The sequence below is a fragment of the Muntiacus reevesi genome, chromosome 17 (assembly GCF_963930625.1).
Source record: "Muntiacus reevesi chromosome 17, mMunRee1.1, whole genome shotgun sequence".
NCBI classification, from domain to species: Eukaryota; Metazoa; Chordata; class Mammalia; order Artiodactyla; family Cervidae; genus Muntiacus; species Muntiacus reevesi.
The window spans coordinates 58,288,478-58,302,241 of record NC_089265.1 but is presented as its reverse complement, the minus strand read 5'-3'; the positions used below and the strand labels follow the sequence as shown (position 1 = coordinate 58,302,241).

Sequence of the window (13,764 nt, the reverse complement as noted above, 5' to 3'; positions counted from 1 at the left end):
TCACTGAAGACAGGTGCTTCTCCTGGCCAAGAGCTCTGTCCTCTTTTACTGGTAACAGCACCTCAGTTCATCCCTGGGCCTGTGCTCTTCCCTAGCATCAGTCCTGGTGGCTAAGTGAGGCTGAACCACTTCCTAGTTCCAGTGGTGAACATGTGACCCCAGTTTGCATGCGTGCATGCTAAGTCACTTCAGTCAAATCCAACTCTGGAGCCCCATGGACTGCAGCCCGCCAGGTTCCCCTATTCATGGGATTCTTCTCCAGGCAAGAACACTGGAGTGGGTTGCTGTACCCTCCTTTAGGGGTCTTCCTAGCCCAGGGATTGAACCTGGGTCTTTTATGTCTCCTGCATTTGCAGGCAGGCTCTTTACCATTGGAGCTACCTGGGAAGCCCCTGACTCTGGCTTAACAATCAGTTTACTCCAATCACCTACTCATAGTAATTGTTTCTGGTATGGCATGTGGTCCAGCTTGATCCAATGAAACACATTCATGGGAATTTTGTTAGAATTTCTTGAAAGAAAACACTCTTTTCTGTGAGCTTAAGCCAGAAGGGTAAAAGCTTAGCGATTCTGGTCTCTTGATTAAAGTGAAAGAGAAGAGTGAAAAGCTGGCTTAAAACTCAACATTCAAAAAATGAAGATCAATTCTCATCACTCCATGGCAAATAGATGGGGAAAAAGTGGAAACAGTACAGATTTTATTTTCTTGGGCTCCAAAATCACTGCAGATGGTGACTGCAGCCATGAAATTAAAAGACACTTCCTCCTTGAAATAAAAGTTTTGACAAACCAAACCAGTGTATTAAAAAGCAGAGATATCATTTTGCCAACAAAGGACTGTATAACCAAGCTATGGTTTTCCTAGTAGTCGTGTGTGGACGTGAGAGTCAGACCATAAAGAAGGCTGAGCGCTGAGAACTCATGCATTTGAACTGTGGTTCTGGAGAAGACTCTTGAGAGCACCTTGGACTTCAAGGAGATCAAACCAGTCAGTCCTAAAGGAAATCAGTCCTGAATATTCATTGGAAGGACTGATGCTGAAGTTGAAACTCCAATACTTTGGCCACCTGATGTGAAGAGCCAACTCATTAGAAAAGACCCTGATGCTGGGAAAGATTGAGGGCAGGAGAAGGGGACGACAGAGGATGAGAAGGTTGGGTGGCATCAACAACTCAACAGACGTGAGTTTGAGTAAGCTCCTGGAGATAGTAAAGGACAGGGAAGCCTGGCGTGCTGCAGTCCATGGGGTCACAAAGAGTCAGACGTGACTCAGAGACTGAACAGCAAAGCAGAGAGATGAGGCAGAGAGACCGAGTTCTGAGGACATCGGTCAACCCCTGGGTCCATCTGTGTCTGACACCGGTGACCCCTAGACTTTCTAACTAGGTAAGGCCATCACTTTTCTTTTCCTCTTTACGCCCGTTTGAATTGAGTTTCTCTTATTAACAAACAAGCGGCCCCTGAAACAGAGCCCTCCAGTCATCTGCAGGCCTCTGAGGGGCCAGAACTCGTCAGCCTCCGTGCAGACAGAGGGCAAACGGCGGTGCTTACTGACGGGGGCGCGTCCGCAGGAGCTGCCTGACGTGCTCGGCCTGGTGAGCTTCCAGGAAAGGCTTCTCTTCCTGCGAGAAAAGAAAGAGGTCGATGCTTTGGCTCTGGAAGTCTTACTAGTGTTTTGGTCTCTCTGAAGGACCACTGCCATGAAGGCCAGATTTGGGGTAAGCCTTGGCTATTTTCAATGGAGCCATTCCCAGACACCTGTCATTTGTGGAAGAGACAATGGTGTCCCATTTCCTGTCTACCTAGGACTTGCTTTCAAGAAACGCTAGAGGCCCGACCTTCCCGGACCCTTCAGTTTTGTGGAGTTGATTTCCTCCTGAGATTTGGTGATTTCTCATCATAGTTCAAAATACGATTTCAGGAATGAAATGCTCCACATCCCAGTGTTTTTATTTTTTATGAAAAGGAATTTCTCTTGCTTATTTCAGCAACGCAGTAAGAGACTTCTATACCACACTCTCAACAATGGATAGATAATCCAGTCAGAAAATCAACAAGGAAACAACTGACTTGAACAACACTATAGACCAAATGGACCACGCGGACACTTGCAGAACACTCCATGTAACCAGCAGAATACATATTCTTTTCACAAACATTTTCTAGGATAGAGCACATATTTGGCCACAAGCAAGACTTAAATCTAAGAAGACTGCAATCATACCAGGCATAATTTCTGACCACAAAAAGTTAGGCACTGAAAATAGGAGGAAAATTCACAAACAGTACACTCTTGAGCAACCAATGGATCAAATAAAAAAGTCAAAAGGGAAATAAAAAATAACCTTGAAGCAAGTGAAAATAGAAATGCAACATATAAAAACTTGTGGGATGCAGCAAAAGCAGTTCTAAGAGGAAGTATATAGCAGTAAATACCTATATGAAGAAAAGAAGAAAGATCTCATACAAACAACCTAACTTTTTACCTCAAGGAACTAGAAGAAGAAGCACAAGGGGTAAGATAGAGCCTCAGTGACCAAACTCTCCGGGTTCCAGTGCTGTCTCTGCTACAGACTAGCTATCGACCTTGGGCGTTGCAGCGGATGCCTCCGGGCCCAAGTTTCCTAACACAGAGAGGGAAAAGGAATAATAGAACCTACTGCACAGGGCTGCTAGGAAAACTTAGCCTGTCAGGGCACACGTAGTATTTTTGCTTAGTACTCACCATCTGGAGCTCCCAGCCCAGGCGGACCCTCAGAGACTTGACAAATATGTGCAGGAAGCGGCCCAGTAGGAAGGCCAGGCAGAGCAGCGAGGGCCAGTAGAACACGACGGTCTCGTAATTCCCCACGAACTGCAACAGAAGCAGACCAGGGGGCGTGGGCTCTAGGGAGGGCTGAGCGGGGCCACTGGGAGGCTGTGCACAGGACCCTGCCCGCCCCAGCCTGCTCCCACCAGGGCCCACTCTCTCAGAGCCTGGAGGTCAGCAGCCAAGCCCTTCCCCACCCCCGCCCCCCGCCCTGCCACCCCACTTCATCAGAACAAGCAGTAGATTGGAGTCCAGCAGTCCTGGACTTGAGTCTTGGGCCCCCGTTTAATTTTCTACAAAGGGTTTTCATGGGTTTCTTCCGATTGCATATATTTTTTGGCGGCACAGCATGGCTTGCAGGATCTTAGTCCCCCAAAGGGACTGAACCTGCACCCCCTGCAGTCCAAGCGCAGAGCCCCAACCACAGGACTGCCAGGGAGTTCCCCTGACTGTGTATTAAATGTTCCTTTTGGAAAACACACAGGAGAGAGAGGAAGGGGGAGAGGGGGGAGAAAGAGAAAGAGGAGGAAGAGGGAGGGAGGGGGCGCAGAGCAGGAGAGGGAGGAGGAGAAGAAAAGGAAGGAAAGAAGGGAGAAGGGCCTGTGAGTGTCATGCTGGGAGCATCACAAGCTCCCAAGGGGAACAGGTCTCTTAGAATGGTGCTCATGGTTTTTATGTTATTAGTTTCATTTTGATAAAAAAAATTTTTTCCCACTGTTTTAAAATAAATAATATTGTTGCTTGTCTTTCATAATTTACAGGTTAGTTTCTTTTTTTTATGTTTCCAGAGTATTCTTCCCACCCTTGGGAAATCAGAGCTTTGATGCATGATGTTAAGGTGGGGTTAGACGCATTCCACGATGCAGGGGCTCATGTCTTCATCTTCCAACGTAGGCTTGCATCTGAGACATAGTCATTGCAGTATTAATATCTCAGTGTCTTTTATTATTTTCTATATCCATATAGCTATATCTGGGCTTCCCTGGTGGCTCAGATGGTAAAGAATCTGCCTGCAATGCATGAGACCCAGGTTCGATCCCTGGGTTGGGAAGATCCCCTGGAGAAGCGAATGGCTACCCACTCCAGTGTTCTGGCCTGGAGAATTCCATGGACAGAGGAGCCTGGTGGGCTACCGTCCATGGGTCGCAAAGAGTCAGACAGGACTGAGCACACAGCACACAAATTTTATCTAAATTTCCCCTTAGAATTTGACATTTCAGACTCTTTACAATGTCTCATTTTTATAAACAATGTTTCCATAAATACATTTGAAAACATGACCCAGGTCTTTATTACTTCCTTAGTCTGGATTTCAGTCCTGTGATTGTTAATTATTAAGTCATGCCAGCCCCTGAGCCTTGCTTTCCTACCAACGAACCGGGAATGAATGGCACTAACACAGTGGCTGCAGAGTATCTCGAGAATTCTCCGGTTAGTGATTGGGACTGAGTCTAGAACAATGCCTGACACATAGCAGTTCTTGGTGTTAGAGATTCTGAGCACAGAAGTAAGACCCTGCTGTCTCCTCCAATTAACCATGATTATTTTGAATTACAAGAGAACTTCTGGAAGACTGAAAGTTCTCCAAGACTCCAAAGAAAATAGCTGTGCTTGGGAACCTCGGGCACTGTGAGCAGCGTGAAGAAGGGCTTGTTTTGGGACAGAGATCCACCAGAATGCCTTCAATCCTGGTGGAGAGATGCAGAGGGAAGGTCTGACCTACACACCTCATTTTCTGATCTGGTTCCCCCCGGACTCTCTTTACCACACCCCTTAATCCTCCACAGTTACTGAAGCCCAGGAAAGGCTTTGGCAAGGCTCCCACGGGCCCCTGGCCCAGGTGGCCTCCTTGAACTCCTCTCACTCACCTAGTAAGCCTTCGGGTGCAACACGATACCTCTCTTTCATCTTGCTTACTTTCCTGGGCATGGGGCTGAACAGATAAACCAGCTTCCTATGATTCTGGAGTAGAGAATGCATAGCAAAGCAATAAGGGGTACATCTAGCCCACTTGTCCCATTTTACAGACAGAGAAACTGAGGCTACAGACAAGAATGGGATAAAAGGAGCTTTGAAGTCAGCCAGACTTGGTCTCAACTCCCAAATCTGTTGCTTCTGAAGAGTTACATAATATACTTGTGCCTCAGTTTCCTCACCTGTAAAATGGGTTTGCTGAGAGCTTCCCTCCCTTGAGGGGCCACTATGGGCATCAACTGTGAGGACATCTCCCGTGAGTGACACGTGACCAACACAAGCTGCTCTGCAAATGGAGGCATCTTGAATGGCCCAACTCCCCTGGGTCCACAAGAGGAAGCTGGGGCCCAGAGTGGGAAAGGTCCCAGGTCACACAGAGAGCTGGCCAGAGTGACAGGACCGAACTACTTAAATACGATTCGGTGGGGACTCACCTGCCCGTGAGGACACTGTATGATGTACAGGATGGTGACCACAAACCTGCAGGGCAGAAACAGGGTTGGAGTCCTGGGGTCCTTCCCAGCACAGCCCCCACGGAAACAGCTCAGATTCCACCTGCCTGGAGTCCTCTCCCCACCCTTCTGGGAGGACTGCATCCCAGGACTCCGTGTACATCTCACCCAGCTCAGGCACCCAGCTCATGCCTAGGTGCATGCACGCTCCATTCATTTAACACGTCCTCACACAGTCTTGGAATGCACAGTAGCAGAGCAGGGAGACGCAGAGCGTTCTCCTCCTCTCTCCCTTCATCACTCAGGTGGGGAGACTGAGCCCAGAGAGGGAAGAGGATTCACCTAGCGTCACAGTCAGAGCCAAGACCAGGTCTCCCAACCCTGGGGCTGAGGCTCTTCCTGCCTGGCCTTGTCTGTAAACACTCCTCTGGGAAACGAACCTCAAGGTTTCCCCTGACTGGTCATGTTCAGTCTTGGTGCCCATGGGCCTATGGTGCACAAGCTGCTGAGCGCTTCTGGCCACCTGTTCCTCACCAGCTCAGAGTCTGCCAGAGGCTGTTAAGATGATATTACTCCATGTCTAACCCTTAATACCCTGTCTTCTAATTTTTTAAAATCAAGCCCCACTAATTAGCAAGCCATTTAACAAACTCTGGAATTGTAGCTTTCAGGGTATCCTTCGCTTGAGAGCTCTCTCCACTTGTTTACACACTAGGTCTGGGACCCCTGCTCCATAGCACATTCTGTGGGGGAAATGAGCCCAGTAGGGGGGTTGTGGGCAATGAGATGAGCTTGAGGGCTGGAGAGTAGACGTGTTCATGGGATCACTCAGCCAGAAATATTCTCCAGGGCCAGCTCTGTGCTGGTTCGGTATCAGAGCTGAGGGCACACAGCTCAAGAGGAGGCTGAGAAAGCTCCCACATCTAGGGATGATGATGCATAAAGGATGAGCATGTATCTATCACTGGGCCAAGTGGGGAAGATGCTCCACACGGGGAAGAGCAACATGTAGATGAAGAGGCCAGAATGCTCGATCCATGAGGGTCTGTTTTGTCTTCCAGTGTATTCCCTGGATCACAGTGGGATGTTTGCTGAATGAAGAAGTGGATGGATGAAGGAATGAATTCAGGAGCATTGCATGAATGGAGGTGTGTGCTAGAGACCGACAGGCATGGAGAGATGGGGAAAGGCCAGACTGTGATGGCCCCAAATACTCCGTTAAGGCCCCTGCACTTTCTTCGGGGCTCCCAGAGAAGGGACAACAGCAAGGAGAAGTCACATCCAAATGGGACTCCTGCTTCTACCTGTGGGTCTACCTGACGGCAGTTGACAGAAGTGAGTTTTTCTACAACCCTGACTTCTGGGAATATTCTAATCATGGGCAGGCTCTTGTGGAGCTGACAGGATGCAGACTGACCCTGTGAAGCCTCAAGTGCAGTCCCAAGGAGGGGCCATGGTGGGCCTGGGACCAGTCACTCCACCCACCCACCCTGAGCCTCAGTTCTGGGCAAGGTGCCCTCCAAGAGCGTTCTCAGGTCACCACGAGCACTTTGCCCAGAGTTTAGCCACGGCCAAACAAACTGTTGGAGGGGAGGCAGGCAGAGTCTGTCTTACCAGATAAGAGAGTAGCTGAAGCCCAGGATGGAGCTGACCAGCCCGAACTCCGAGGAGAGGCAGGCGAAAAAGGGGAAGTGGGACAGGCCAACTTCGATGCCTCCGATCAGAAGCACAAAGGCTGGGAGAGAAGGGCCAGAGACTATGTGAATTCCTCTTCTCACAAGCTCAGGGGAGACTCAGGGCAGCTATGGGGCTTCATGTGACTTGCAGTCACAGATCTCAGGACTCAGGGAGATGAGTGAATAAGTCCCAGATTAGCCCAAGGAGGAATGCAGGGATGTCTGTCATGCATTCACATAACAGAGCCTTCCTGGCACCTCTTCCATGCCAGGCACTGGGTTAACTATTGAGATGAAGAAGACTCGGTCCCTGGCCTTGATTAGCTCACAGGATGATGGGCAGAAACAGACAACATAAATGAACAAACAATCACTGCAAGTAAAGTACCATAATGTATACCATAGCAACACAGGGAGCAGGGATGTCCTGTGTTTTAAAACCTATTGTAAGCATTATATTGATACACTGTACCCTTAAGGAGATGATAATATTAATGCTGTCACTGACTAGTTCTGAGATGGTCCAACAGCTTCCCTCATAGCTCAGTTGGTAAATCATCTGCCTGCAATGCAGGAGACCCGGGTTCAATTCCTGGATTGGGAAGATCCCCTGGAGAAGGAAATGGCAACCCACTCCGGTATTCTTGCCTGGAGAATCCCATGGACAGAGGAGCCTGACAGGCTACAGTCCATGGGATCACAAGAGTCGGACACGACTTAGCAACTAAACCACCACCAAAATGTAATTGGGCAAGGTGTCCTTTCTAAGTGTCTGCTTTGAGCTGGGACACAGGAGGAATGAACAAAGTTCTTGCTTTGAGATACTTACAATCCAATAGGGAAGACAAGGGGGAAAGTAAGTGATGTGATAGGTATGATAGTAGAGGCATATTCAACGTGCTATGAGGGCAAGAAGAGGAAGTCATGGACCTCACCTAGGGTCTGAGTACGAGGGAAGGCATCCTGAAGGTGAGGACATTTAGCAAGGCCATGAAATATAAGGAGTTTGTAGGATGGTGAGAAGGAGGAAAAGAAGGACAATCCTCACTCAAAGGATGGGAGACGGTCGATTATGGGAGGTCAGTATTTCTGTGAATGTGAGTGGTGGAGGATGGGCAGGTAAGGGACAATAGAAAAGGAATAATTGCTGTGAGGTTAGAAGCTGCAAGAGAATAATTTTAAAATTTACCCGAATTCACCCACCATGAAAGCAGACAGAGTGAATAAGATAGCAAAACCATAAACCCACAAACATTTACAACAAATCTAAGTGACAAGACCCATTTGATATCAACATCAGATTAACGGGAAGCAGACAGCAGACAATAGGATCTTTGAAAGCCCAAGAACAGAACCAAAATTGCCAACAGATACTCACAGGAAATTGAAGCTGAAATAACAGCAGAAAACAGGCAAGGTGCTGAAGGTCATGATTCACAGGTGAGAATCAGCAGACCTTGGTGTTAGTAAGTCTGAAGATGCTGGATCTATTGTAACCCATGAACTCACTATACTAAATATTCAAGTCCCCTCCCAGGACAAGGCCAGGGTGACAGAGAAACTGTTGGCAGTAAGAATTCAAAATGAAAAGGATAAGAACATTAGGAGCTGGGAACTAGTGAGTCCAGACAAAAGTGGAGGGAAGAAGTCAACTCAGAAAATGTACGGTTATAATGAGGATACATACATAAAATCACTTTGTGAAAACAGAAGAGGGAACCCTTGAGCCATGAAGCAGGAACAATGTTCTGGTTCAGCCAGATGCTCAACATATCAGTTTTCCAGGAAACAGAGGTCAAGACAACAGTCAGATAGCACTTCACACCTACTCGAATGCCTATATCTTTTTAAAATGAAAATAGCAAGTGTTGGATAGGAGGTGGAGAAACTGGAACCTTCACACCTTGCAGGTCAATGGAACCAAATGGAGAGCCCAGAAATAGACCCATACACATGTGTAGTCAATCAATTTTCAACAAAGGTGCAAAGGCAGTTTAGTGGGCAAAGAATAGGTTTTGGCAACCAGTAGTGTTGCAAATAAACGGATAGTCAAAGGCAAAAAAAAAAAAAAAAAAAAAAGGAATTTAATCCATACCTTACACTATAAGCAAAAAATTAATATGCATCATAGACCTGAATGCAAGACACCATTAGACTAAAACCTCTAGAAAGAACAAATAAGAAAACCTAAGTGATCTTAGCTTAGGCAAAGACTTCTTACGTGATACCATATAAGAATGACACCATAAAATAAGAATGATACCATAAAAAGAAAAATGAAAATATTAGACTTCCTCAAAATTGTAGATGGCAGCTCTTCAAAAGACACTGTCGATAGAATGAAAACACAAGTCACAGATTGGGTGAAAATACTTGCGATTCATACATCTGATAAAGCACTTATATACAGATTTTATTTTAAAAAAACTCAAAATTCAACACTAAGAAAACAAAAACAACCCAATTTTTTAAAGTAGGTGAACGATTTAATAGACAATTCATCAAAGAAGGTAGAGGGATAGCAAATAAGCACGAAAATATGCTCAGCATCATTAGTCATCACAAAAGTGCAAATTAAATCCACAATGAGATGCCCCTCCAGTGTCCTTGCCTGGAGAATCCCAGGGACGGGGGAGCCTGGGGGGCTGCTGCGTATGGGGTCGCACAGAGTCGGACACGACTGAAGTGACTTAGCAGTAGCCCATGCTTCTTAGAATGGCTAAAATTACAAAGACTGACCATGTGTTGTCAAGAACAAAGAGAAACTGAACTCTCATACACTGAGGAAGGTCATCAAAACTGGAAAAAATCACTTTGAAAAATAGTCTGACAGTTTCTTTAAAAATATAATCTACTTCAAGGTCTTAATAATCCAGACATCCACTCATAGGTATTTACCCAAGAAAAAAGGAAATGTACAAGGCCTTGTAGTCCTTTTAGCAGCTCTATTTGCAATAGCCAAAAACTGAAAATAAGTCAAATGTCTGTCAACTGGTGAATGGATAAACAAACTGTGATCTATCCATATAGTGGAACACAACTCAGAAAAGAAAAAAGAATGATTTCTGATATATGCTAAACAGGTATGGCTCTCAAAATAATGATGCTGGTGAGTGAAAGAAAACAGATCATCCCCCCAAGGGGGGCGGAGTGCTTTGCATGTGATTCCATTTATACAATTGCCTGAGGCTGGGGGTGATGACCAGATACAGGTGGGAAGAAGAGAGTACAAAGGGGATAAAGTTAACTCTGGGGTTCACCATCATGATTGTGGTGATGACTTCATAGATGTAAACATTTGCCATGGGCTCTCCAGGTGACTGGTAAAGAATCCGCCTGCCAACGCAGGAGACACAGGTGCAATCTCTGGATTGGGAAGATCCTCTGGAGAAGGAAATGGCACCCCCCTCCAGGATTCTTGCCTGAGAAATCCCATGGATAAAGGAACCTGGTGGGCTGCAGTCCATGGGGTTGCAAAAGACATGACTGAGTGACTAAACCACGAGAGGAAACATCGGCCAAAGCTTAACTTATACATTCTAAGAGATGTGTCATTTTGGTTTTAATTTCCATCAAAAACTCTTAAAAACTAAGGAGATATTGTAGGCGTTTGCTTATAGAGGACTGGAACTCAGGAGAGAGGACCGAACTGGACAGGAGAGGTTTGGGAGTCATTAGATTAGGGATGACTGAACCGTAGGAGAGCCCAGGGCATGGGGAACTAAGAGACCTCAGATCAATGGCCAGAGAAGTAAGCACTGTTCTTTGAGGAAGCATCTGAATGCTTACTGATAACAAGAAGGCAGTCATAGCTATCACTCAGGAGAGGTGTTTAGGGCGGGTTACAGTGAACCTACCTTCTGAGCCTTCATTCTACTATGGCTGAAGAACCTCTGAATCTAACTGGGAGAAAACTCCTGCAAATGAGCTTTGAAACTCTGTGAGCTCCACATTGACCTTGGGTAAGTGATAAGCTGAAAAGAATGCTGAAAGTCCACATGCGGTGTCCCCTGACCCCAGAGAACCCCTGCCGCTGGTCTCTGAGCAAGAATTTCCGTGGTGAAATTCCCAGCAGGTGTGAGGCAGCGCGTGTACCTTGGGCCCACTGCGGGACCAGCAGGGGCTGGTAACCTTCTGAGAACAAGAACATGACCTTATTGGCTGTGGCCCCAAAGGCGATTCCATAGGACCATCGATTACTAAAAGTGCCCACGAAGTCCAGAGGTCTGTGAATAAGAGAAACAAGTCAGTAAGCCAGAAGTGACTCACCCCCACAGTTCATCTCCAAAGTTAACTACCCCACGCTGGGGAGGAATTATTGATTAGTGAACTATTCATTTCCTCGGTGGCTCAGCAGTAAAGAATCTGCCTGCAATGCAGGAGATGTGGGTTCTATCCTAGGTCTGGAAGACCCCCTGGAGGAGGAAAAGGCAACCGACTCCAGTATTCTGGCCTGGGAAATCCCATATGGACAGAGGAGCCTGGTGGGCTACAGTCCATGGGGTCGCAAAGGAGTTGGACATGACTTAGCATCGAAACAACAACAACATATCCTGAGGCCCTCTGTGCTGATCCTGGGGCTAGGTGTGGATTCAGGATATTGAAGTGAGGGAGACAAAATCCTTGCCCTGGAGAAGTTCCAAGTCTGGGGAGCAAAAGCAAGGACATAAGCAGCCATGACTACAAGCAAAATGGGCAAGTGACTCACTTCTCTGAGCCTGAGCTCATTCACCCATCACATGAGGATAACAACCTCTGCCTTGTTGGGGTTCATCAGAGTAATGTAGTTAAAGCCGATGGTTCAGTGCCTGGGTCACAGTCAGCGTGCAATAAATGCCAACTGTATCATCAACATTACTATTAACTACAGAGTGAGGAGGCAGAGATGTGAAAATTAGAACTCATGGAAAAATGTGGTAAGGGGAGCAGAGATTCAGAATGGCAGAGCCAGAAAAGCCCTGAAAGCTGCCTGGACCCCCCAGCTCTCCTGGGACACGACTCCTGCCTCCATCCCAACAAGGAAGCTTGCTGCCGCCAGCGACAGGGAACTCTCTCCCCTCTGCTTTCTGGAGTAGCCACGGTGCTGAGCAGGGGAGGGCCTTTCCCACAGTGAGCTGAGCCTCCTTGAGGTGTTTCCAGCACACCTGGGTGCTGAGGGCACAATGGTTTGGAACTGGGTTCAGAGCTCCCTGGGCCTTGGGTGGGTTGTGGAAGGGAGGGGCAGGGCTGTTCATGGTGGGGAGGTAGCTAGGAGTCAGCCTGGCCTCACAAGTGGTGTTGGTCCCCAACACAGAGTACCCCAGGCTGGAGTAATGAACCTTGGCTCAACTCACATGATCATTCCGAAGCGGTTCCGCAGAAGGTAAGTGTCATCTCTCTCTCTGTGTTGCTCTCTTCTTTGGAGAAAGGACAAGACCAAGATGATGAGAAGCTACAGGAAGAGAAGATGAGTTTGCCATCAGGGAGTATTCATCCTCAGGCCCTCTGTGCCCTGACTGAAGGGGAGTGTGCGGGTGAGCCCAGCGCTCGGAATGTCTAGGACTCAAACTCCAGACTCAGGGAGCTGGCTGTGTGCGCCCTGGACCTGCCAGGATGCTTTGTGCTGAGCTCCCTTTTGTGTCGCCCTGAATGGACATGGGTTCAAATCTTTCCCACTCACTGGCTTGAAGGGAGACTTAACTTCTCTGAATCTCAGTGTCCTCTTCTGTAAAAGAACAGATAGTAACTGTTATTATTATCTGTTAAAGTTATTATTAACTGTTAAAGAAGCAAATCCTTCTTTGCTTTTTACTCCTGTGGATTCAGTCATCTCTCCGATACTTGATGTCCCTTTTCTGTTTTCCTTTTGCTAGACGTATCCCAAGAATGATCAACACTTGCCATCTCCATTTCCTGACCTCTCCCTTGCTCTTCAACCCCTAACCTGGCTTCTACCACCATCACTCCACAGAAGCAGTGCTGGTCAAAGTCACTCATTACCCCTTGTTGCTCAACCCAAACGTAAACATTAAGCCAGGTCTGCTTGACCTCTCAGCAGCATCCACTGTTGACCTTTTCCTCCTCTTTGGAACACTCTCTTCTCTATGCTTCTGTCAGCCACACTTTTCTGGTTTTCTTCCAGTGCCTCTCACTCTCCTTTGCTGGATCACTCTTCACCCAGCTGCTGTATGTGGAGGTCCTCTCAGTAGTTCACTCCAAGGACCACTCCTCTGACTCCCTGGCCTTCTCTTCCTCAGTGATCCCACCCATGTCCACGCTTTCCCTGGCCACCAAATACACAGAAGACTCACAAACTTGAATTTCCAGCCCAGACCTGGTCCAGAATTGTATGTCCAACCACACAGTTAGCATTTCTTTCTGATGTGTTGAAAGCTTCTTAAATTCAGTATGTCTTAAATGGAGCTCATGATTTTCCTCCCTGTCCTGTTCCTTTATCCGCACCAAACTTGGATCTCTTCTAATTTCCCTTAACAAGTGGATGGCAAACACCACCATCCTTCCAACTGTGCAAGTCAGAAGCTGAAGAGTCATCCTCTCCCTCCTCTCTAGCCAACCTGTTAGTAGGTCCTACTGCTCTTACCTCCTGAACACCTTCAGTTGACCACCATCACCTAGGATGATGTAAAATTACCTCACCTGGACCTGTGCAACCATCTCCTCATTGGTCCTTCCTCCCTCCTCTCTTGCCTGCCTCCAACCTGATCCCCACTTGCAACCAGAGTAATCATTTCAACACATAAATCTGATCCCACCATCCTCATGCCGGAAATCCTCCAGCTACTCCCCACTGGATTTAGAGCAAAGACAAACTCCTTCACACAGTACCTGGCCCTGCCCCACCTCCCCAGATACT

At 47.3% G+C, this 13,764-nt stretch overlaps 1 protein-coding gene across 1 annotated transcript in view; it reads right to left on the bottom strand.

Annotated features, from left to right (window-relative positions):
- LOC136148665 (stimulated by retinoic acid gene 6 protein-like) overlaps positions 1–13,764 on the bottom strand; it is a 39,801-nt gene that overhangs the window by 12,839 nt on the left and 13,198 nt on the right. Inside the window, exons 3-8 of the mRNA XM_065908336.1 lie at positions 12,245–12,342; positions 11,007–11,137; positions 6,850–6,970; positions 5,218–5,263; positions 2,726–2,854; positions 1,552–1,622 (exon numbers count right to left, since the gene is read on the bottom strand). Of these exons, the coding sequence (XP_065764408.1) occupies positions 1,552–1,622; positions 2,726–2,854; positions 5,218–5,263; positions 6,850–6,970; positions 11,007–11,137; positions 12,245–12,342 (596 nt within the window). The remainder of the gene's footprint in view (positions 1–1,551; positions 1,623–2,725; positions 2,855–5,217; positions 5,264–6,849; positions 6,971–11,006; positions 11,138–12,244; positions 12,343–13,764) is intronic.